At 38.2% G+C, this 26,265-nt stretch overlaps 1 protein-coding gene across 2 annotated transcripts; it reads left to right on the top strand.

Moving 5' to 3' along the window:
* The first annotated feature begins 4,826 nt into the window (after positions 1–4,826).
* On the top strand, positions 4,827–19,322 carry LOC106070406 (uncharacterized). 2 transcript variants are annotated; one of them, XM_013230310.2, is made up of 6 exons: positions 4,827–5,102; positions 10,451–10,557; positions 12,238–12,351; positions 13,501–13,638; positions 14,927–15,001; positions 16,278–19,322. In XM_013230310.2, the coding sequence occupies exons 1-6, from the start codon at positions 5,011–5,013 to the stop codon at positions 19,121–19,123; spliced, it is 3,372 nt and encodes a 1,123-aa protein (XP_013085764.2). In that variant the 5' UTR covers positions 4,827–5,010; the 3' UTR covers positions 19,124–19,322. The 2 variants fall into 2 exon arrangements, with proteins under 2 accessions (XP_013085764.2, XP_055895277.1); XM_056039302.1 differs by lacking the exon at positions 13,501–13,638.
* The last annotated feature ends 6,943 nt before the right edge of the window (positions 19,323–26,265 follow it).

The following is a 26,265-nucleotide window of genomic DNA, read 5'->3' as shown; positions in this document are numbered from 1 at the left end:
TGGTGGCAGCTAAATAGGGAAGAACAGGTGACAATCGCTAGGTACCGAACGGGACACTGTCCAATTGGTGCCTATTTTGCTAAATTTAAACCAAACTTCGACTCACGCTGCAGGCATTGTCAGGACGACGTCGAAACAGTTAACCACATCCTTTACGAGTGCGCAACACTACACCCTAAACATGGCCATTTGAGTGAAACAAAAGCTGGTTTGCATGAGGAGCTGGCTCTGTACGGAGACAGAGAAGCTTTGAGAATAACTGCCGCTTTCCTTGTCCGTGTTATCAGAGAATAGAGTTCTCAACATGGTGCCCTAGTGCGATGAGACTTACACGGTAATGGAATTTTTTTTCTTTGACGTCATATGAATGGACTCTTTAAATGTAATGTTAAAAGAACGCACTCGGTGCACCAATGTCTATTAACACTCGAAAAAGTGCTCGTTTTAATGAAAATATATTTTAGTCTAACTAAGCCGTGTGACGTAGTGTTTTTTTTTTCCTTTGACGTCATATGGAATGAATTCTTTAAATGAAATGCTTAAAGAACGCACTCGGTGCACCAAAGTCTATGAACACTCGATAAATGGCTCGTAATGATGAAGGCGATTTTTAGTCTAGCTAGGCCGTGTGACGTAGTGTTTTTTTTCCCTCTGACGTTATATGGAATTAATTCTTCAAATAAAATTAAAAAAGAACTCGGTATAGTAATGTTTAATAAGCCTCGTTATGTGACTCGCGTTTAAAAAAGGAATGATATCTTGATTTAGATCTAATCTAGATTTTTTAAAACTAGATCTAGATTTTTATTACAGTATATCTAGATCTGGATTTATATTCTAATTAAAAAATTTTTAGAGTCTAGATCTAGAATTTCTAGATCTAGTTTAGACTAAAATAGACTAGATTATGATGTAGAATATCAATTTCTAAACTTTAAGTGTAAAAAAAAAATTGTAGATTTTCATTTCCAAACGTTTTGATCAAAATTGTAATGTTTTAATATACTAAAACTAATCTACTATTTTTTATTTAATTTAAATTTACAGCAAATGAATCTTTGAAACATTATTACTTTTGACCATCAAAATTAAATCACCTCTTGAATATTATTTGCGAATATGCAGATCCGACAGGGATCCGACTTCGACGGGGGCCGCCTCTGAGTTTGTGTAACACAAACTCTCTTTGTAATCTTGTTAAATTTTGTTTTTGTATTTGAAGATTATGGTCCAGTGTTTTATGTATAGTTGCTACTTTACCTTTGAGTCTTCTGTCCTGAAGGCTTTCTAAATTTAGTGATTTTACTAAAGGTGTTACTCTGGTTAAGTGTGAATATTCGTTTGTTATGAATCTCACTGCTCTATTTTGTGTCTGTTCCAGTTTCTTAATGTTATCTTGAGTTGAGGGGTCCCAAACGGAGGATGCATATTGTATTATTGGCCTAACCAAGGTTAAATAACATTTTAGTTTTATGTTCTTATTTGTTTTATAGAAATTTCTTTTAATAAATCCTAATGCTTTGTTTGATTTTTTTATAGTTTCAACAATATGTGGATTCCATGACAGTTTTTTTTTCATTTATTATAACACCTAGGTATTTTGCGTTTTTAGTTTGTGTTACTAGTTTGCCATGAATAAGATAAGTGGAATTAATTTGTTTTAGTTTTTTTGTTACTGTTAACAACCGACATTTTTCTGGGTGGAAAGACATGCTCCAATTTGATTCCCATTTCTGTAATTCATCTAATTCTCTTTGTAAAATATCTGTCTTGTGTTGTTTTTATTGTTCTATATATTATGCAATCGTCTGCAAATAATCTGACTTTAGTTCCTGAGGTAATGCAATTTGGTAAATCATTTATGTAAATTAAGAATAGTAGTGGACCTAAGACAGTTCCTTGAGGTACACTGTTTACTGTTATCAAGCTTTTCTTGCTTGACTGTTTATCTAGGCTTGATCTAGCCTTTCTTTCTTGACTGTATATCTAGGCTTGATCTAAGCTTTCCTTGCTTGACTGTATATCTAGGCTTGATCTAAGCTTTCCTTGCTTGACTGTATATCTAGGCTTGATCTAAGCTTTTCTTGCTTGACTGTTTATCTAGGCTTGATCTAAGCTTTCCTTGCTTGACTGTATATCTAGGCTTGATCTAAGCTTTTCTTGCTTGACTGTTTATCTAGGCTTGATCTAAGCTTTCCTTGCTTGACTGTATATCTAGGCTTGATCTAAGCTTTCCTTGCTTGACTGTATATCTAGGCTTGATCTAAGCTTTCCTTGCTTGACTGTATATCTAGGCTTGATCTAAGCTTTCCTTGCTTGACTGTATATGTAGGCTTGATCTAAGCTTTCCTTGCTTGACTGTATATCTAGGCTTCATCTAAGCTTTCTTTGCTTGACTGTATATCTAGGCTTGATCTAAGCTTTCCTTGCTTGACTGTATATCTAGGCTTGATCTAAGCTTTCCTTGCTTGACTGTATATCTAGGCTTTATCTAAGCTTTCCTTGCTTGACTGTATATCTAGGCTTCATCTAAGCTTTCTTTGCTTGACTGTATATCTAGGCTTGATCTAAGCTTTCCTTGCTTGACTGTATATCTAGGCTTGATCTAGATTTCCTTGCTTGACTGTATAGCTAGGCTTGATCTAGCCTTTCTAGCTTGACTGTATATCTAGGCTTGATCTAAGCTTTCCTTGCTTGACTGTATATCTAGGCTTGATCTAGATTTCCTTGCTTGACTGTATAGCTAGGCTTTATTTGCCAATAAAACTCGTGACCTAATCTTCATGTTTAAGATTTAACGTCTGGACTGAAGTACTTATACTAAGCCAGAATACAATGGTACGTACCATCCACTTACTAGTAAATGTAGTTGTTTTGGCCGTATTAAATTAAATTTCAGACAAATAGACCTAACTAGTAAACTTTTGAAAGAGACTTGATTGTTATACCCAACAATTTTAAAATGTCTGCCTCTTATTTGTTAATTGTATCCTTTTGTCTTACATCGGGAAACACAAACTCGTCTCACTTTTTCTTCAGGGAGTTTTTACTTTTTTAAAATGTTCAATCTCTACCATCACCTTACACTTTGTTTTCATAGTCTAAAACTGGAAGTTGGAGGAAGGGAGCTGGTCAGAAAACTAAAACTCAACTAAAAATGAGATCATTTATTTCAAAATAACATTTCGTACATAATAGTATGGTTGATTACATCTACTTTGATTGAGCATCGCGCAATAATGTTAATGTGATAAGTTCTATCCTAGGGGTTCTCAACCTGTGGTTCGCGACCCCCTTGGGGGTCGATAGACGATTTGCCAGGGGTCGCCTAAGACCATCGAAAATATGGATTGTTTTGTCTATTCTTCTATTGCTGTGTGTGTGTGGGAGGGGTCGCGGCAGAGTGGGGGATTGTAAAAAGGGGTCGCCGAGCATAAAAGGTTGAGAACCGCTGTTCTATCCCCACACTAGCATTTTTTCTCTTTATTTTAAAACAAATAAAATGTGCATAATTAGTCTACTATTCTATTTGAACATAAAGTTGAAATCAATTTAAAAAAATAATTTACTTGTTTTAAATTAATTTTCTTTATTGTCTTCGAGCTTTCTCAGATCCAAAATAATATAGGCAGATGCCCTTTGACACAACATCTGTTTAAAGAGACGACAATAGCTGCTGCCTAAAAATATCGTTCCAGAGATGACTAATGCCCAGGTTTTCATCTGATTATTTTTATAAAATGATTCATATTAGCATCGCAACTGTATGATGCCATGGAGTATTGCTAAAATGAACTCACATAGAAAAGTTTGATGGAATACATTTGTGATGACTTTCTAATTGTAATGAACCACAAAACATCTAATCGAAGTAACAAACTCGAAGAGCTTTATTTTATAGTCATCTACAGCTCCTTCTTTCCTCTCTAGTTTCTACCTCACAACCTACACCAACGGGCCTAGCCTCTCAACTGTCATTCAGCATTCCTGACCGCTCGTTAACCCGCTAGGCTGACCCATTCAATCGCTGGACAGGTACAGAACAGGGGCGTAACTTAAGGGTGACACTCATGCTCCACGACATACATACACACCATGATCCTTTCGCATCAACATTTACTCGTTGGAATATGTAAAGTTTGAATGTACAAAACGTTTCAATAATTTCATGTATTTTTTGTGTTACAAACTGGCAGCTCTTCCAAGTCCATACAAGTACACACGTCTGTCTCAAAGTCTTTCCTTCAGCTGAAATGAAATCCTGAGCATTGGTTATGGTCGGAACGATGTCGTCCACACAGCAATTTCCCCCCCTCTCCGCGCATCTGATGTGACCAAAGGAATAGAATATCCGATGCAGTTTGGGATTAGTTGTGCTGCAGGCTCTGGTTGGCTGTAGCACAGTAGCTCCTGATTTTTCCTAAGGGTTGTCTCCTGAAGCCTTCAACGTGTTTTGGTAGCCTATAGCCGCAAGGCAGCGGAGGTCTGGATTCAGAGTTTTCTTTCTTCTAGACGGGTAGCCAACCAAGGCTAACGAGCCCTTCCTGCCCGAAACTTACTGGTTGAGGCGCCAGTAGCTCGCCTTTGCCCCTTCTCCTGTAGGTGATAAACACTTTTATATTGACTTTAAGAATACTATAAAAAGGGAAACGATTCAAGAAAACCGATGGATTTGCAGAAGTGAAATTTGTGACTAGATTGACACATGGATACGCGTAGCATGTAATTATCTTCTGTTTTGAAAGAACGGCTGTAATCTGAATTCAGACGCGAGACACAAATTGTAACTTATCTTTGCACCAAATTGTCCCAGAGATGAACGTGGGCTGAAAGTAATTGTGTTATTATTAAACAATAACTTAGCTTTTTGATATTCCTTTATCTCTTGAAGCAAGTGTAAATAGTTGTACAGTATGTAGACTTAAAGCGTGCTTTGAATGGCACTCTTTAGTTAAGCACGCAAAGACAAACAACAGAGACAACACTACAAAAGTTGAAGATGTATATTTCATGAAACAATGTTTTAGGGCTAATGTAGAACCGAGACACTCATTGGACCAACGCATGGACAAAGAAGACGGCGACAACGAAAGTAATAGTGGGTATGTAGACTCAATACTAATACAAAATAGATCTAGATGTAGATATAGAATAGATATAGATTGGACTGGACCTTTATGTAGACCTTATAGAGACATGGACTAGATCTAGATCTTGATGTAGACTACATCTTGATGTAGGCTGGACTTTGATGTAGACTAGATTATAGATCCAGATCTAAATGAAGACTACCCCTCGATATAACGAGATTCTAGACCTTGTTGTAGACTAAATTTTGATGTTGATTAGGTTTTGTGCAGACTTAAAGAGTTACCAGATGTAAAAAGATTGAAGATAATTTCAAATTATTCATGATTGCCTTTAAGAGTGAAAATGTCTGTCATTCACTCTATTGTTTATTTTCCTTGCCTATTTTTATTATTATTTATTTATTTATTTAATTTTGGTATCTTCTGACAACTTTCTTCCTGAACAGACTGTTGTATCTATTTAAGTCTAAACTCTTGTTACGCCATTTTTTTTCTTTTGCCTTTTCGGGACAATGCTAATAGTAAATGCGAGCTTTAGGTGTTGAAGGCACTAAAGAGAAAATAAATAATCAAACTTTTCATTGACTCAGTGAGAACCATTTTTTATGTGTTGGATGTTCTTTTGGAAACCTAGCCCAAACCTTCAGCAGGTGAAGGTAGGCTGGCAGGGTTTGAACCTGGGACCTTAGAGACGTCAGACCAGAGCACATACCACACGTTCAGTCAGCCATCTTAAACAGCTTGAATAAAGAAAAAAAAGTCATTGTTGGCCTCCTTCAGTCGTAGAACGACTATGGTTCATCTCGCACACTTCCTCATGTGGCTGTGGAGCCTTATTTTGGAGAGACATTGCCGTCCACAAATATCGCAGGTTAAGGTGACTTTTGCTTCGGTGGTAGAGGAGCTGGCCATTTTTCGTATTGTACGTTTATCTTCCTGAGCTGAGACCCATGTTCTTTCACTGTTCATAGCTTTCTTGGTCACTGTCTCTCTCCATCTGGTGCGGTCTAGAGCTATGTCTTGCCAATGGTCAGTATTGATGTTCACTGATTTAAGGTCCCGTTTTATTACATCTATGTAGCGGAGGTGGAGGCGACCAGTTTTTCTTGAGCCAGTCGCGAGTTGTCCGTAGAGGATGACTTTCGGGATGCGATTGTCCTCCATCCGGCGAACATGTCCAACCCAACGCAGGCGGCATTGTCTGAAGGCTGTAAAGATGCTGGGATTAAGCAGACTATAAGGCATTAAAACGATATAACATTCGATTAACTGAGAAGTGTCTAGTCCCTGCCCCCCCCCCCAAGTGTAATCAACTGGTACTGAAGTACTGATATCGGATTTTAAATATCATGATATAAGCCTTTATCAGCATCTGTTTTATTCATTTTATAAATTGTCAAATTGTATGAATGTTATGGGAAATGAAATTCAATTAAAAATATTATAAAAAATTAAATTAAATCATTCTTAGATTTAATGAACGGGATATCTTTCTAGATTACTTCATGAACGGGATATCTTTCTAGATTACTTCATGAACGGGATATCTTTCTAGATTACTTTATGAACGGGATATCTTTCTAGATTACTTTATGAACGGGATATCTTTCTAGATTACTTCATGAACGGGATATCTTTCTAGATTACTTTATGAACGGGATATCTTTCTAGATTACTTTATGAACGGGATATCTTTCTAGATTAATTTATAAACGGGATATCTTTCTAGATTACTTTATAAACGGAATATCTTTCTAGATTACTTTATAAACGGAATATCTTTCTAGATTACTTTATAAACGGGATATCTTTCTAGATTAATTTATAAACGGGATATCTTTCTAGATTAATTTATAAACGGGATATCTTTCTAGATTACTTTATAAACGGGATATCTTTCTAGATTACTTTATAAACGGGATATCTTTCTAGATTACTTTATAAACTGGATATCTTTCTAGATTACTTTATGAACGGGATATCTTTCTAGATTACTTTATAAACGGGATATCTTTCTAGATTACTTTATAAACGGGATATCTTTCTAGATTACTTTATAAACGGGATATCTTTCTAGATTCTGTATTTGAAGTAAAACTCCATCAAGGGATGTAGAGATCCACATTTGTATTATAACTATTGCACCGTGTAAGTTCCTCTTTTGGACACTTTGAGCCATACAGCAGATAAAGTAAAACTCATCTTTTTAAAATGGCCGATGCCTAACGAGGGTGTCACTTGGCTGAACTGAAGGGCGGTCTAAAAATCTCGAAATTCAAAATCCCAGTCTTCACCAGGATTCGAGATCCCTATGTCCTGCAGCAATATATAATGATATGTTTCTGTTCACGCCAAAGTTTGACCAGTTTATTAACAGTGCGAAACTGCAATTTGTCCAGCCAGTTCGCGAAATGTCAGGGGAATATCGGCCAAAATCGTCAAGTAATGGTCATTAGCAGAGTCTGTGTTGTTTTTTTTTGATAAATGAATAGTATTATATGACAGAAACACAAACAATTTAAGTTCCTCATTCAGACCTTGAGATCTATAGGGCAGATGATATAAAGGCCATCTGTTTCTGTGGCCCACTTTATATAACATAAACTCATAAACACATTTGATTTCACGCCACGATCATTTCGCGAAATGGCCGTCCAATCTTCAAAATGCCACACTTAGGGCTTTGGTCGTAACATAAATTTTGATAGCTTTTCTTAAATTAATTGTTAATGATAATGGAATGTAAATATAACCATTCATCTCATGTAGGTCAATAGAGTGATTCAGTAATGTGTCAATATAGTTTGTCAGGAGAGTGAGTCAACAGAGTGAGTCGATAAAGAGAGGCAATACAGTGAGTCAGTAGAGTGAGTCAGTAGAGTGAGCCAGTAGAGTGAGTCAGTAAAGTGAGTCAGTAGAGTGAGTCAGTAGAGTGAGTCAGTAGAGTGAGTCAGTAGAGTCAGCCAGTAGAGTGAGTCACTAGAGTGAGCCAGTAGAGTGAGTCAGTAGAGTGAGCCAGTAGAGTGAGCCAGTAGAGTGAGCCAGTAGAGTGAGCCAGTAGAGTGAGTCAGTAGAGTGAGCCAGTAGAGTGAGTCAGTAGAGTGAGTCAGTAGAAGAATGAGTCAGTAGAGTGAGTCAGTAGAGTGAGTCAGTAGAGTGAGTCAGTAGAAGAGTGAGTCAGTAGAGTGAGCCAGTAGAGTGAGCCAGTAGAGTGAGCCAGTAGAGTGAGCCAGTAGAGTGAGTCAGTAGAGTGAGCCAGTAGAGTGAGCCAGTAGAGTGAGCCAGTAGAGTGAGTCAGTAGAGTGATTCAGTAGAGTGAGTCAGTAGAGTAAGTCAGTAGAGTGAGCCAGTAGAGTGAGTCAGTAGAGTGAGTCAGTAGAGTGAGTCAGTAGAGTGAGCCAGTAGAGTGAGACAATAGAGTGAGCCAGTGGAGTGAGTCAGTAGAGTGAGCCAGTAGAGTGAGTCAGTAGAGTGAGCCAGTAGAGTGAGCCAGTAGAGTGAGCCAGTAGAGTGAGTCAGTAGAGTGAGCCAGTAGAGTGAGTCAGTAGAGTGAGCCAGTAGAGTGAGTCAGTAGAGTGAGCCAGTAGAGTGAGTCAGTAGAGTGAGTCAGTAGAGTGAGTCAGTAGAGTGAGTCAGTAGAGTGCGAAAGAAGAGAGATGGTAATGACGAAGGGTGGAACTATTCCCCTCGTATCTTATGTCAAACTAACTGGCCGCTACTTATCTCGACATTGAATTGTTGACTTTTCACATTATCAACTCGTGACAATCTAATTGGACTACGGTCACCCTGAAATAACATTTCGGCGCCTTGAGGAGGTGGGGCGTTGTCAAGGAAGCCTTCCCACTCCCCGGCAAGCATTTTGGTTACCAGAGCCAATTCAGAGATATTGATAACAGAGCTATGTCAATGTCCAGCCTCAGTCACTTTCCTGTGTGAGCGATACGGTGGAAAACGACTAATTTAACAGAACAATAGCTAATTGAAAGACATTCATCACAATTGTCAACTAAAATGATTCCAAACTACCGACTAGTAGAAAAATATCAATACGTGTAAGGGTTATATACATTAATTCAAAGACAGAAAGATTAAAAAATCGAGAAGAAAACAAAAACAAACATCGAAAACAAACTGTAGAGAGGCAGGCCTATGTCTGGCTTAGAATGAATATGCATCCTTTGTTTTTGTAACGTAAATGTACAGATATCTAATATATAAAGCAGAAAGTAAGGCGTATGTATGTATGTATGTATGTATGTCCCCGAATAGAAATCAAAACCGTTTCACCGATCTTGATAAAACTTGGCAGAAATGTTCCTTGGGTACTAACTTGAACCGTGACGTATGCATAGTAGCCCTAAAACAAACTTAAGACCCTCCAAAAAAAAAGTTGACCAACTCTATAAAAGTATTGTATCTTATTAATCTAGGCTATGTTTATCATGATGACATGAGAAAAGATTTTCTTTAATTGTTTCTAATGCACTATATCAGTGACTACATCAGCAATACGCAAGTTAAGACCCGCGGGCAGCGGGTAATATATGTCTAGTAATTCTATAAAACTTGTGTTTCAATTCTACTTTAAATATGGCCTGCTTACGTTTGTTGAGTGTAAGAATCTGAATTCTAAGTCTACTACTTGCGTCAATGCAGATGAACTTCCAATGTCTTTAAAAACTAGATGTATTTTATAGAATTGTTATGGACACTTTTATCTGATCTAATGTGCTATTCAAGTACAGCATTATTCTCTACAACATTATTGTTGATCACTTATCTTCTTAAGAATTACATTAGATTCACTCTTCTGTTCTTATTGTTTAAATATATCTCACGCTACAGCCAATAATAACAATTAGATTAATTTGTCAGTTTTTCCATCTTTCATATTCGAGACAAACAAAACTCTCAGCTATCCTAGGTTCGTCTATCTCTCCTGAAATGGGGAATATAAAATCGATTGGGCTTTGTGATTGATACACAACATCATGATTTTAACCGTAGAAAATCTCAATGTCGCCTTTTTATTTGTGTTCATGAACATGTCGGTGATTATTTTGTAAAAACTTAACAGTTAACCAGGGTGTCACGTGGTCAGCACAACGACCAAACACCTTCACTTTCCCGAACTAATGACAGGTAGCCATGAGAGTTAGATGAACCCAGGGAGGTCCTAAAAATCTCGAAATTTTAAATACTCTTCTTCACAGAGACTCGAACACGGGATCCATAGGTTTGGAAACCAAGCCCTTTACCACTCAGCCACCGCGCGCCTATCACGCCTTTGATTGTAGCTTCATTATTACACTTTTTTTTTGTTAATGTAAAATGTTCTCAATTCGATCTCTATATAGACAAGACGAGACTACTGACCAACCGAATGACAGACCCAGCGATGATCCTTGCTACATACACATGTGTACAACGTCTGCCCAGATACTACAGATGCTCTCACATATAGGTAGGTGCCAGGTGTGTTTAGGAGGAATTATTAAGAATTGAAACAGCCATGCTAGTTTACACTCAGGTCACTGACAGTTTTTCTCAATCTTTATCTCGAATGTGAAGAATTTATCTATATATATAATTCTCTTCATGGCTCAACCATTCCTGACACCACCAAGAAGTCATGGAAAGATCGCCTTTTTTATTTCTGCAAGTCGGATTAGAGTTACCCTGCGTGACTTTAGCGGCAAAAAAAAAAAGAGGGGAGGTGAGAACAAGTAGTATTCACCTGTCACTAAAGAGCAGGGCTGGACTTAACCATTGCGGGACCCTATGCAAAACTGATTGAGCGGGGCCCAGTTTGGGTAGGGATACGGATAATAAGTGAAAATTAAGAGTTTGTATTTGAAAATATATTCGTCTTTCATTTATTCATTCTTTATTACGTCGGAATTACTTTACGAGCCTTGCGTGTAGCGAAGTCATACAGTATATCATAAAAATTCTGTTTCCCAGATAGATCACGCTCAATAGCAAGAATTACCAAATGTTTCAATCTATCTTCAAGAATTGTTGACCTCAAGTAATTCTTCATTAGTTTGAGGTGCGAGAAGCTTCTTTCACCATATTCACAATTACGGGTATTGTATAATGCCGTCTTTTTTATCGCGCTTAGGATTGGCGTTTTCCATATTGAATGACACCACAAAATGCCAATTTTGGTCTATATATTTCAGGAGATTTTTATGAGTTTTTAAAAGATTTTAATAATTTCCGGAGATTTCCAGAAATTTTTCGCATATTTTGCTGTTTCAGAGGATTTCCAAAAGCTTCTGGTAAATCAGAAGGACGAGGGGAATTTTTTATAAATTATAAAATGGTTTAAATTAATAATTTGCACCTAGATTTAGCGCGGGTCCTAAGACTGGCCCTGCTATAAAACAAAGGAATGGAGGGGGCTAACATTTGAATATATTTAATTCGGGATGAAAGTTTTGTAGAATATAAATTGATTTAGACACGAATAAACTCATTGCATAAGTCAGCTTTCCATTTTCTCTCCATCCGCTCTCAAACACAAAAGCCTTTGCGATAGTAATGCTAGACGCGCTTTCCTATCAGTCTATGCATTTTTAATATGTCTGAGGATCTGAGGTCCCATTCGTAAACATCATCGTGGTTTATCGTTTGGCATTAAGGGTTCTTAGTCCTGAGAAAAAAATGATTTCTTTTGGAGAATTTGACCATATGGCATGTGGATAGTGCTGGCATTCAAGGGTCAGTATCATTGTGTCAATAATAAGCCCAGAATAAATTGCGAGAGTGATGCCGAAACAACGTCCAGCGGACCATATCCGGTCCGTTTCGCGGTGCTTTCCGGCCCCTGAAAACTTTTTGCCCATTGTACACGATGGAGCAGCTACGGATTGGTTTCCATGACACTCCACAACATTTGGAGGCGGTCTGTCACATGGGTGTCACAGATTTATATGACACCAAACTCGAAAGAAATTTGGCAAGGCTGGATTGACTTATAGACAACATAAGCCATAGCTTAGTTTTGTTAGGGGACCAAGTTATGTCTTAACAGTATGATCATTAGATTGACAACTAAACTAGTGAAACTAATTATACTAACCATACACGCGTGTCGTTTACCTGAAGAGTCTCTGCTTTGAATGTACCCTGTACTTAGGTACGTCCACACCTGTGCAGGTGATTGAAATAGAGAGCCTGAGTGAGGAGTGCGAGTCCAGTCCTTCTTCGTCTCCGTCCTCGGTCAGCTCATCAACTCCAACCTCGATATCAGGTGAGTTAGTCGGTGTCACAGCACTCATAGTCAATGTATTGGGTGCAAGGAAAGTAGTTTGAACAAAATATTATTTATTATTTTCTATTTATAAGGATTTCATTTCAATGTTCAGTTCTGAAGTCTCCTAGGGGCGTTAACTGTTTCTTCTTTCACCATACCTCTCTCCTTCTTTGTTTCACATTCTCCCTGTCTTCTCATTTTATTGTTCTTCACGTTTGACATACAATCTATATCTATATTTATGTGACTTATATAACATCATGTCTGTGGCGTAGCTAGGAGTTTGCTAACATTTGGGGTCCCGGGGGGGGGGGGGCTTGACCTCTATGGGGGCCCCAGCAATTTCAACATTCAACATCATGACATGATATAATTTAATGTGAAAAAAAATTAGAACACTTATTTGGGGGCCCCCTCAACTGGAGGCCGGGGGTGAATCTTCACATTATCTCCCCCTGCCACCCTAGCTACGCCTATGCACCATGTTGATAGGGTTGTGCATTGAGAGTCCCTAGGGCCAGTTCAACTTACCCTTGTTATCGTAGTACTTAACTAAATACAGAATCTACGAACACTTCCTATTTTTTCCCAAACAAACAAAAAAAAACTTGATTTTATTTAACACACATATATATAAAGTTCAACTTTATGTAAAAGATATCAAATAATTTAGACAATACATTTGAACACATTTAAAAACATTTGCTTTCATCATATATTACTCCCACGTGATTCAGTCTTATGTCTCCCCTCTCGTTTTCGTTCAACCATATTTATCCCCTAATCTGCGCCAATCCTATTAAAAGTGACTTCAGATATTAGACACATACACACATAGCGCACCATATACCTTTTTTCTAAAAATCTTTTCTTTGATCCTTTTTCACCTCTATTGTTATAATCCATGTTTCAGAAAATAAACCTTTTTTTTTCCTCTGTCTTCTCTTGTCCTTTTATCTTGTATTTTCACTCACTTTTCTTCTCTCCCTCCCTTCTCTCTCTCTCTCTCTCTCTCTCGGTCATCTTGCTGTTTATTTTTGTTCTGCTTTGATTAACGATTGCTGTGGCCTAACTAAACAAAGTTAAACTACTGTCAGTACACACTATCACGACTTGCATGAACATATCTACGCTCACCTCTTGCAGACGAAGCTAATTACGTCATATGGGCGGAACCTATTATGACCTGTCGGCTAGTGCCGGCCAAAAACAACTGCACGAGCGAAGTTCGAAGATTGCCACCTGGCCATAGAAATGTGGCTAGCACAACGCACTCTGCATCAAGTATGTAATACAAATATAGCAGCATTGAAGATAATCTCAGTTTTGTAGTAGCTAGTATTAAGTAAAGAAAAGAATAGATGACTATCTATTTGGGGGACATTTCCAAAGGGTTACATAACGTCAGAGATATCCAACATTTTGCGACCTATTGTCCATGTAAATTCCGACAGAAGAAGGCCTATCATGGGGGCCTACCAAACAACGCCGCGTTCAATCGAGAACAATCGTTATAGGCCTTAACGCTGACCAGCGACGTCACAGGGCTGACGTTCCGCCGCCTACAGGTTGCGACTTCGCAGGTTAGCTTTGAGGCCTACTGTAACAATCGCTCTCGGTTCAATGACCTTTGAGGCTGCACCATAGACTGAAGCTTCGAGGTTCCGGATAGTACAGCGTCATGTACCGGACATGGCCACGGGCTTTAGGCTAGACAACACTGTTTTAGGTCTATAGCTTAAAGGTTCCCTTTTAGACCTTGTGATCTATAGGGGAGATGATGTAAAGGTCATCTGTTTCTGTAGCCCACGGTTAACGAGGGTGCCATGTGGCCAGCACAACGACCAACAGCCTTTACTTTTCCCCAACTAATGTCAGGTACCCATTAGAGCTGGGTGGACTCAGAGGCGCCCTAAGATCTCAAAATTAAAAATCCCAGTCTTCATCGGGTTTCTAACCCCGGACCCTCAGTTCGGACTCCTATCGTTTTACCGCTAAGCCACAGCGTCTCCAGACCTATAGCTTAGGCAACCAAATAATAGGTCTATAGCTTAGGCAACACTATTTTAGGTCTATAATTTAGGCAACACTGTTGTGAGTCTATAGGTTAGGCAGCATTTGCGTCTATATCTTAGGCAACACTGTTTGCAGTCTATAGGTTTTTATGGAAGTGTTTCTATAACCAGCGTGAGTCCATTTCCTTCACACACACGCACAACTTACATACACACACACAAACAAAGATGAATAAAATAAATGCAACTATTGATAAGTACAACAAAGACACACTAAAGTACAATAGGAACCTGTAACACTGATTTGTAATTGATTTGGACTTTAAAAAATTACATTCTTGTTTCTTTTGAAATATATTGTTAAGGACTACATAACTTTAGCACATAATGCAATTGAAGTTCTTTTTCAACATTTAAAATACACATTTGCAATTTGATGGTAACACATACATAAAGATTTCTTTCTAGCTGTAGATGTATTTTGGTTGACCTTAAGATAATGTTTAAAGGCTACACTAACTTTCTCATTCTGATTCTAACTTAACCTTTGACTTCAGCTACTACTGGAGAGCCCAGGAATACACTGCCCGGTACATGCTTTCATACTGAAGGAACAATTACTGTTAAGAAAAGTAAGATGATCTAGAAAGAATGTCTGTATTAATTGCATACCTTAAAGCGAACAGAAATAAACACAATTGATGTGCTTTTAAAAAACCTTTCCCAGAACAACTGTAAGGTAGAGCTCATGAAAGACAAACATAAGACAGTTTCTTGAAGCTTTCTTTGTAACTCCCTATAACACAATTAAAATCTTTCTTGACGAGATACACATGGAACGTAATGAGGTCTAAAAGTGTTTCTTTTTCTCACCAAATTTTCCTTGATTACGAGTCTGTAACGTTACCCTACTATTGAGCTTGAGATTCAACATTGAGTTAAGGGAAGGAGGTAACACCTTTGTTATTTGTTTTTACCTTGATTACTTACGCAACAAAATTAGTTTTGTTTTTAAATCTAGATCTAGTTTTGCAAATCCTATCCCAAAGTAAGAGGAGATCTAAATGTGAAAATCCCCCCAGGGCCCCCAATTGAGGGGTCCTCAATTCAGTATCCGAATTTTTTTTTACTTTAAATATTAAGCCAATGCCATATCATCTTGTTATTTATAATAATTTATATATATAAATTAGTGATCATTCTGCATGTATTCCACACATTAGACTTTTATATTTATTAAGTATATTATATCATGATTTCTAATGTCAAAATGCAAGCCCCCTGACTCAAATCCCTTGCTGTAGTTTCGTAATTATAACTCCATATTTTAAATCCTAGATCTAGTTTTTTAGCCCTATACCATCATAAATAAAGCCTCGATCTAATAATGTAGACATGATTGCACATGGTAAGACCTACATCTAGTTATATTAAGCACGCAATACTTAATTATCAATGTCATCAATGTGTTGGCCATACAGTATAAACCAGATCTAGTGAAGCAATGAACTGTTAAGCAATAACCCAAGGATAGATTCATTTATGAATAACAAGAGAAAGAATATATTATCCTATAATACGGATGTCGAAATGGCGACCTTCTAAAGACTGAATGTTTTATCCTCAAAAAAATATCATTTGAATGGTATTCAATGCGATTAGATTCTGCGCGGCTTAATTCTAATATTTGGCTTTAAAAACTACTACATTCCATTCCTGAAGACGGATAGATTCTTGCGACAGTTCCTTGCTATTATCTTCTGTTAAGATTGTTGCTTGTTAGCCATATAGTCATAAACAATTTCACTCTAGTAATTAATATGTATGGATGTATATATTGATTCGTAATAGGACAACTTTTTGTTTTCTCATACTAACGTATTCCCTGACTCGTTAACTTTTGAACAGGGAGTCCAAACGCTGGCACCTCGACTGCGATATTCTCTGAAGCCTTAAAGAAAATGTCGAAAGCCGCAGACACTATCAGACAAGCCAAGAACGTACTATCTGCATTGACTGTCAACAACAACAATGATCTTAATTCAGTGGCAGAGGATGACAATCAAAACGAAGGACATTCAGCAAAAGACGCCACATCGGAGCACGTGACTCGTACGGGTGAAAGTGTTTCTCTAAGCCAGAGATCCCAAAGAGAGAAGGGTGAGTCAGAGATGGAAAACAAATTTCCGGAACCAATTTTGGTCAAATCTTGCACAGACTCTGAAAGATCTATATCGGTCAATACCGTATCCAGGGATATGCACACTATGACAATGGGAGACTCAGGAATGTCGACGTTAAACACCATTGCTCACACGGCTTTTTCCCAGCCAATAAACCAAAGGAACGAAAGGAACACTAGACTGCGGTCCACTGCACTTCCTTCAAGAGCGCCATGGTCATCAAACATGTTCGACTCGGACTACCAGGCTGCTCGCATTGTGCGCTATCCTCGAATATTTGGCCCAGGATACAGGCGCTTGGGGGAAACCACAGTGAACGAAGATAACAGCCAGAATAATCCGAAGCAGTGTCCCGGAAAGGGGGATATGGTCCAGTCTCCGGAGTCTTCTATCTCCCAGAAGTCAACACTTAATGTTGGCATTGGTTCTTGCGCACGCGAAAGTGAAATCGAAAGGCGATTAAACCTAAAGAGTAATATTCCCTCCGCGACCAAGTCCTGTTCAACGACCATTCGAAACAAGATCACAGTGGTCGACTTGAAAACGGCCTTGGACCTCGCTATACGCAACCTAGAGAAGAATGAGAAGTGGAAAAGTTATAAAAATAATATGCATGCAGGAACGGAGGATAATTCAAAAGTTATTCCCAATTCGCTTAATTCGTCTCCCCTGAGAGGACTTACCTTGACTTCTTCACAAAATCAGCGCCAAGGAAGTAGTCGTAGCTTGACTCCAAGGGAAAATTCTGCTTTTCAACCAGTCACGGCTACTAATGAAAACCTGAAACCTAAAAATGAAGACGCCCTTTCACCCATGCGTTGCGTAGAAATTAATCCAAGTCTATCAAGAACTAATGATTGGGACAAGTATATTATCCCCATTTCGGATATTCGATCTAGCATATATACGAACAATGGCGAGACTGCTAAGGAATCGCTACCACAACCAATCTCAAAATCGCCTTTAGTTTCTTCTAAGCAGAAAAAAGTTGATTTTTTAATTCCTTTGGCAAAAGAGATTGGCTCTTCGTGTCCAAATACCGACCATTGGGAGTCCGAGAAAAGCTCCTTTAGGAACCAGAAATCTCCCATGGAAAAAAGTACCATAGATGAGCAAAGGGAAATAAGCCATACAGATTGCAGCGAGAGTGACTCAGTCTTTATAAAGCTAAAGACATATTTTAAGCCCATAGGACAATTGTCTGAGGACGATGTCAACAGTTACCAAACTTATACACGGAAAGACGCTGACTCGGACAGCTATTCAGGCGGAACCCCTCTTGCTATGCAAGATGAGGATAATATGTCTGATAAATTGGGCCGTGGACGCGATACCTATTTGTCTAAATTAACTCCGTTATTGGAAAACGGCGCCGCTGATGAAGATCAAAACGTGGCTACGGATGATGGTCACCTCGAAGGCAGTGAAATACATGAGCATCGAAGAAAAGACATACCGATTGATCTTCTAGCGCCCCCAGGGTTTCATCCGCGCAACAAAACTGACGCCCTCGATACAGAAAATTGTGATGGGGACGAAAGGCTGAAAGGAAGCTCACACTGTGTACCCCAACCTGAAGAGAGGACAATATTGACTGCTTCGCCAACGAAAAGGTCTCCGAGGGTTTCATGTAGTCATTTATTTGAAACAAGTCCTGCCCTATTTCTTGGAGATACTAGCATGTTAGACTCGAGCAAGGAAGCAAGTGTCACATGCGATAAGGTATTGAATAAGATAGGTAAAGAGAGAATCAAAGAAAAGAGACTCGGCGAGATAACACCAAGGATTAATAAAGATTGGAGTGAGGCAGATGTTGCTGCTAAGGAAACAAACTTCTGGGACATAGTCCAACCAAGCGTTGCCGCCATGGATGCTGAATCTCAAGAAACCGATGACGATTCAGTGTCGGTAACTGTTAAGTCAGTTTCTGTGAGTATTTCTACAGCTAACCTCTTACCAACATTTGAGTTCCGTAGCAGGACCCGACGACCGCATAGGAAATATTTTCACGATAGGCACGTCTCGGAATTTTTCCATCCTTGGGAGATTGAGCTGCTGAATGAACCATTTGTGATCCAGTCTTCAGAGCTCCTCACACGTGACCAAAACGTGTTGAAAGAAGTAGTCAAATGTGAGGTCATCCAAGAGTCGGACGAGATTGAGACTATTGAGCTGGTCGATGAAACTTTCAACCGCGCAGACGATAAACCTAAGGCAAGAATTTTTACTACCGAGTCTGGAAACCAGTTAAAATCTATCTTGACTAGAAAGCAACAAAATTATCATATTTCGGATCCAAAAATGATCACTGTTTCTGACGCTGTTAGCTTCGCTTATCACGAAACTTCAGAAGAGTGTGAGCCGGAGGTATTGAAGAAAGTGAAATTCGATATGGTGTCATACGTCTCTCAGTCCAATGACGGAACATCTTTTGTAAATCAGCCTGAGTCGCTTCAAGTTGAATCCCAGAAAGAAGACGCTTCCGAAGACCAGAAAGCGAAAGCAAAACGAGAACCAATCGGAGTTAGAATCCGGAGATTTTTCAGGTCCTGTCTAAGGTTAAGCAAATGATTTGAACCACAAATTGAGGGACTTAACAATACTTCTAGAATACCTTTTACCAGTAATTGAAAATGCGAGTCAGCGTTTATTTGAAAGGACTTAAAATTACTTGTAAACTTATGTTGGACTAAACTGAGAACACTGACAAATATATACACATATTTAGAACAGTATGTATTGTTAGTTAATTTTCTGAATATACATTGTATTCATATAACAGCGTTCTCGTCATCTCTTGAGATGTCGTCATTTTGTAGTCATATCTATCTATCTATCTATCTATCTATCTATCTATCTATCTATCTATCTATCTATCTATCTATCTATCTATCTATCTACCTACCTACCTGTCTGTCTGTCTGTCTCTCTATCTATCATTTTATGTCTGCCTCCCTCTGTTTACTTTTCAGGACTATGAATTATTTACCCTACTCTTTTATGTTTTTCTTACATTTGTCTGTTTGTTTTATATGCACGCTGGACTGTCTTTCAGACTTTTCAATGGTCCCGGGTTCACACCCTGCCTGCTTCCAACATCCGTCGTCCTGAAGAAGCTTTGGACTAGGAAGGAAAAAAGTTTTCAACATCCGAAACATGTCAAATATTTTACAAACCTTTAAAGAGATCCTTGATTGACTTCAAAGTGATACAGACTTATTGTTGACTTTAGCGAAACATGAGACAAAATTATTGTGGATTTTAGTGAAACACGAGATACAATTATTGCTGACGATAGTGAAAAAGTCAAACAAAATGATATCTTGTGAAATCCACTTGAGAATTGTCATAATGCTACTTTGAAACTTACTCCTAGAGATCTATAGACTGAGCCATCTCCCATTATTTCAGTTGCTTGCTAACAAAGTCGTGTCTAACTAAGGTTGAATGATCACGAGCGTTGGATGATTTGAAATGTAGATTTATTCAAAACATGCTCGTTGATAAGTGACCCTTTCATTTTATGAAACCAGTTCACATTGAATCTGACCTCCTGATTCTTGAGCCAATGTTTTAGCACTATGTTGTGTGTCAAATACAAACACAAAGCATCTTTTTCGTTTGTTACAGTGCTAAGTAGTTGTAATAACAAAACAAGTGCATGAAGAGATGAACGGAATTCTAAGTCCAGTTGATAAATATATGACCTCGCATCGAACTCGCGCACCACCTTATCAATGTGACATTAGTTAACAGTTTGTTTCTTATTTCGGTCTCGATGCCAGATCAATCCAGCTAGTCGAATAGAGAGAACCGATACCACTTAGGTGTGAATCATTGATGGAGTGCTCACCCACAGAGATCATTCATTTGATTTGACCCGGGAATGGAAAAGATGGAATTGGAATGACTAACTATTCCTAGGCTACGGTTGTTTGTGTTGGTCACTTCACTCAAAGGTCACCCATACAACACTTAAAGATACACATAGACAAACACACATTGACATACATAGATTTATTTGTACAAACACTTATATGAGTGTTGTTACAAGCTCTTCATTGCACTATGATTTTTTTTTCTGGATAGGAACGTGAAGATTAATAATTTAAAATAAATAACGTTTTACTAATGTATTAAATGGAAGACAAATAGAAGTAGATAGGCTCAAATAAAAAAAAAGACTTTTAAAATATTTTAATTATGTATATTAAGATCGTATCTCTTTTTTTTTCTTTTTTTTTTTCCAGTTGTAATCCGTTTTGGGCCTTTTTTTTTTCAACCTTAATTAGCGTTATTTAAACCTAAAAGACAGATTAATAATCAATTTCTAAACTACAATTGTCATAATAATTTCAAAGTTGATGCTATACTTAAACTTTACCTTCTGCACAAATGACCAATTAGCTATTTAGGAAATAAAGATGAACTAAATTTTGCATTTAATTAAGTAGTTATTAAGAAAATGAAGGTGACATCGATTTTCAACTGTGCTTTATGTTATTTTTATCTATGCGTTGAAGAATGATAGACAGACAGCGCAAACACAATATTGCCTTTCACTGACTAGCCTATTAACAAACTAGATTCTGCTGTCTGGTTTAAAACTACAGCAGACAGAAAGGCTCACAATTAATAAAAAAAAAAGTATTCACTAATATAAATATGAGACCTTTTTAGTATCCTCGCACCTACGTGGCCTACCCTACTTATAAAGTCCAGTAGGGAATCGGCGCCATTGATTGTTGGATAGGCTTTTATCCAACAAACATGTTTGGACCAGGAGCTCTTCGCCTCCAATCCTGTCTGAGAGTTCCAAGCAGTACGGCCATTGGCGATCTGTGGTCCGCACCGCGCCTAGGAACGGCCTGGTCCATATAAGCAGCTGGAGGCAGCGCTAACCATGGGTGATTGACCTTATTTTCTTGTACTTTAAAAGCCTCGATCCGTGCAGTGATCGCTACATCTATTGCTCTCATATTACGGTCCCCTTTGTAGAACGGTGTGGCGACTTTTTTTTTTTTTGACTGGGTTGCTGGCTTTTGTTTAATTCCCACCCCGAGTGAGAAAAAGCTCACCCAGGGTATCCTGCTGGGGCCTTTTTTCGCTTCCCATTCTTAGCCTAGTTCCACTGCTAGACGTTTCGAAGGAGCCGCCACGCTGAGGCGACGGAGGCTGAATCCTCCTACCTACCAGACTTAGCGGATCATAAAGCTGTTTACCAGACTTAGCGGATCATAAAGCTGTTTACCAGACTTAGCGGATCATAAAGCTGTTTCATCTATTTCTGTTCCCTAATGTTAAAGTCAGTTAAGGTAACCATCGTCTTCATCATCTGTCCCTTGACTTTCGTAGTTGGGGACGCTATCACAGTAGGTGTAACCAAAATCCCTCCACTTTTCCCGGTACAGCGCTGCTCTTAGCAGGATATCAAGAGAGAGAGAGAGAGACAGGTCCATTCTTTTATGTTGTCGTGTTATCCAGCCAGCTTTTCTTTGGTCGACCCTTTTTACATGTTTCCTTCACAGTACTTTGAAGGAAGATAGATAGATAGATAGATAGATAGACAGACAGACAGACAGACAGATAGATAGATAGATAGATAGATAGATAGATAGATAGATAGATAGATAGATAGATAGATAGATAGATAGATAGATAGATAGATAGATAGATAGATAGATAGATAGACATACTGACTGACAGATACATAGATAGATTGATAGATAGATAGATAGATAGATGGATAGATAGATAGATAGATAGATAGATAGATAGATAGTTGAATAATGTCAGCTATCCTGTCACAAGTAGTCTACACCAACACGCTGTAAGCAACGTATCACGAGAGACAGAAGAAAAGCTGGGTTTTCTAGGTTGTCTGTGTTTTCTAGGTTGTCTTGGGTTTTCTGTGCCCGGCTCTTGAGTTCCCTAATTATCCTTGCACGGATATTGTTATCTCGGCTTCGAATGACCTACGAGATGCTTGCTTGACCTTTTTTTTTTGTCGCGCATACCAAACACTCACGAGAACTTCTGATGAGTGACGCCTCATTTGCATACAGAGGCTACTGCCCACATCATCAGGATGTCTTTTACACTCTGATATGTGAGGGTATTATTTTTCTCTCTTTATTTGTGTATCTCTCTCCAGAGCCTTTGACAAACTTGAGAACTCAAATACTCCTGTGTTTCACTTGATTTGACATCTCAAATATGTTTCAGCGTGTTTCAATTTGTTTTACTGTTTGGCTGTGTTCTTTATGTTTCACTGTGTTTCATTGTTTCGCCGTGTTCCTTGTTCCACTCTTTTGCTGTGTTTCGTGCTTCACTGTTTCGATGAGTTCCTTCAGTTTCAATGTGTTTAACTGTTTCGATGAGTTCCTTCAGTTTCAATGTGTTTAACTGTTTCGATGAGTTCCTTCAGTTTCAATGTGTTTAACTGTTTAGATTTGTTTGTAGGTTCGACTGTGTTCCACTGCTTCGTTATGTTTCATTGCCTTTCAATGTCTGAAGACTTTGGGATACATAGAACACATTCTCATTGCCAAATTTTTATGTTTCAAAAATACAATCACACAAATGAAAGTATACTTACTACTAAATTTCTAAATTTTTATAAACTGTGATGCATGTTGATTCCTTATCTTGTAAACCAGAATATGAAATGACTCTCTCAACAGGATCGTTCAAAGAAATTAATTTGTTATTCTATATCAGTGAGTCACAAACTTTTTTGTCTCGTAGACCCCTTTCCGTGTTGTCAAGTTTTCGGTAGACCCTAGATTTTTAATTTTTTAAATTCAACATGAAATGTGTTTATTTTCCACGCTGATTTCTGTCATATATATTTATTTTAACAAATAAATTAAAATTTTAAGAGATTCATAACAAACGAATATTCACATTTGACTGGAGTAACACCTTTGGTAAAATCACTAGATGTGGAAAGCCTTCGGGACAGAAGACTCAAAGGTAAAGTAGCAATTATACATTAAGCACTGAACCATAATCTTCAAATACAAAAACAAAATTTAATAAAATACTCTGAAAGACACAAAGATCAAGGCACATTCCTCGTCCCATATGCTAGGACAAATTTGTACAAATACTCCTTCTTTCCTAGTGCTATTAGAGCTTGGAATGGTTTGCCTGAGCTAGCTAGGAAAACCAGTGACTTGGCAGAATTTAAGTCATTGGTTAATATGCATGACTAAATGTATGACGCGTAGGACGTAATCATCTTCTTTTTTGAAGTAACGTCTGTATTATATAAGATAAGATAAGATAATGAAGCTAAAAAAGATTATATATTACCAAACAAAAAATGTACACATATTTACACATATTAGTGAGCTGCTATGAGAAAATGTCAAAATTGGGCTTCAATTTAGTTCAATATTAAAACTTCTCGGTTAGTGATGTCCAGTAGTTTTTTTTTTAAATTATCATTAGAAGATTAGCAACCTTACTGAAACATTTTTTTCACTAGATATGAAGATGGAATAACAATTAGAAACTTTATGTTGATATTTTAATTAGTATCAAGTATTATCTTTTCTGTAGCAAGAAGAGCTGTCTGCAAGAGAGGCGGAAAAATATGTCGGTCACAACTGGGTTTGCGTAGTCATGTGAAACACTGAAATCATTTGAATCTTCGGAATTGAAGAAATTGCCATTTTTATTATCGTCTCAAATGATCCTCCAGCTTGAATGGTTTTATAGCGTCATCACTTTGTTGAGTTAAAGACACATACAAGGCAATGAAGACATTGGAATGAAGTCAAATTTCAATGAAACAACATTGCTGTGTCTTCTTTCCTTTTTGTATAATATTACTTTCTCATAGACATAATTAAGATATATAAATACGGTGTTAACATTTATAAATAAAAACATATTTTGGACTACCAAGGTTACAATTCAAAGCATTAACTATGCACAAATCTTGTGTGTATGAGTTTATTCCATAAATAGAAACTAAAATTCAGGCTCGACATAGACCACCAATTCATTTTGTTTTCATTCTCGTAGACCCCTTGCAGTCGTCGTAGACCTTGGGGGTCTATATAGACCCCTTTGGGAATCACTGTTCTATATGTAAAGAATTCCAAAGGCAATATTGTTTCCAACCAGCAGGGCATGAATGAAACATGCGGTCATTTGAGTCATACCTCCTCGTCACGTGACACTCATGACTTCTGTCAACAACCAAATTGAGTCCAGTAACTTTTCGGACGCTCGTTCGCACGTTGCTTCCCAAGCTAGGGCCACTATCTCCAAAAGCGCATAAACTTTGATCTTGGGCAGATAACTGATCCGAAAAGCTCCCACCCCACCCCACCCTCCACTCTATTTTTATTCTTCGTGATCTCATCAATTGTTCTCTCCCCGCATGAAACCTGAAAGAGCTTTGGTCGCATTAATCTTGGTGGGATTGGTCGGTGAACGACCTTCCAAGTCGACCTTCTTCTGAATAGGGACAAAGTCAAAAGACACTTTGGGCCGATCAAGAAGTGTTGATAGTGGCTAGATATCGAAAAATATAAAAAAGAGGTACAACTTATCCTTTGGGGAAAAGAAGATCCACCTATTTTGTAATGAATAATTAACAACTTCCGATGCAATTCTGTAATAAATAAAGGGGAACAACTAGCACAGGTTGACTACCTTTTTTTTTTCTTTACAAAGCTTATATCAACTCATCTGTCTGTCTGGTAAACAAGTTTGAACACGTTACTTCTCCCACACCCATTCTCGGATAAAATGGAAACTTTGCACTATTATTATTGTAGTGGAGTGGATATCTTTTTAGAAAAACACCGGCCACCCCGATATCCACGTGACCCTTCACCCTAGATGGCACCTTGTGTCCGCGCATGACAAGGCAGACCAACGTGGGCACTGTCCATTCGACCGGCATCTCGTATCGCTGTAATGTCCGTATGTTACTGGACCTAAGTCGTCTCCACTCCCTTTTGTGCTTGGTTCTACACCATGTGTTCGTATGGCTGCAGGTCTTTAATGTATAATAAACAGTTTTGAATCGCCCTACGAGTCGCCTTGTCCTTTAGTTTGTTCTGTGCCAAACCCACCACAGAAACTTGGTAGCACGAGTGGGGTCAGGAAGAGAGACTACACTGTGGGACCAGAAGTCGTCTCAGAATCTGCTTCCTGACAACCGAAACTAAGAAAGTGACAACCAGACGTAGATGTCAACAAGTAACAGTTAGTTTTTTCTCGTTTCTGTACTTTCAAATATTTTCTATTTTTTGTTTTCTTCTTTTTGTTTCAGGGTAGTTAGATTTAGTTTAGTATATTTTAATATAATTTGCTTATATTTTCTTAATTGTGATTTTACTTAGCTTGAACATTGTTTCTGTTGAGATAGATTTAGTTATTAGGTTACTATTATTGTTAGAGTTTCTCAAGACCTGCAGCCAGATGGAGGGAAGTATGGTGGAACCTAGTTCATTGAAGGGGAGAGACGTGGGTCCCGTGTGCAGTGGAGGAGAGCCGGAGGGAATGGAACGTGTCACTAAGGAGATGTTGACTCGACTACAAGCTGAACTTGAGGCATTGAAACTGGCCTGTCAGCGCCCTCATTACATCATAGAACCTGCTAGAAAAATTAGACATTTCAGTGGGGATGGCAGAAATGAGGAAGTTTCAATTGAAGATTTCGTCAGAGAAATAAGAGATCTATGGGAACT

Source organism: Biomphalaria glabrata, chromosome 8 (genome assembly GCF_947242115.1).
Source record: "Biomphalaria glabrata chromosome 8, xgBioGlab47.1, whole genome shotgun sequence".
In the NCBI taxonomy this organism is placed as follows: domain Eukaryota; kingdom Metazoa; phylum Mollusca; class Gastropoda; family Planorbidae; genus Biomphalaria; species Biomphalaria glabrata.
The sequence above is the reverse complement of the archived record's forward strand: the minus strand, read 5'-3'. Positions and strand labels throughout refer to the sequence as shown.

Coding starts and splice junctions, on each gene's coding strand:
- LOC106070406 (XM_013230310.2), top strand. CDS start 5,011: ATGAAACAATGTTTTAGGGCTAATGTAGAACCGAGACACTCATTGGAC. Junction 10,558..12,237: donor ACAGATGCTCTCACATATAG/GTAGGTGCCAGG, acceptor CCCTGTACTTAG/GTACGTCCACACCTGTGCAG. Junction 15,002..16,277: donor AACAATTACTGTTAAGAAAA/GTAAGATGATCT, acceptor ACTTTTGAACAG/GGAGTCCAAACGCTGGCACC.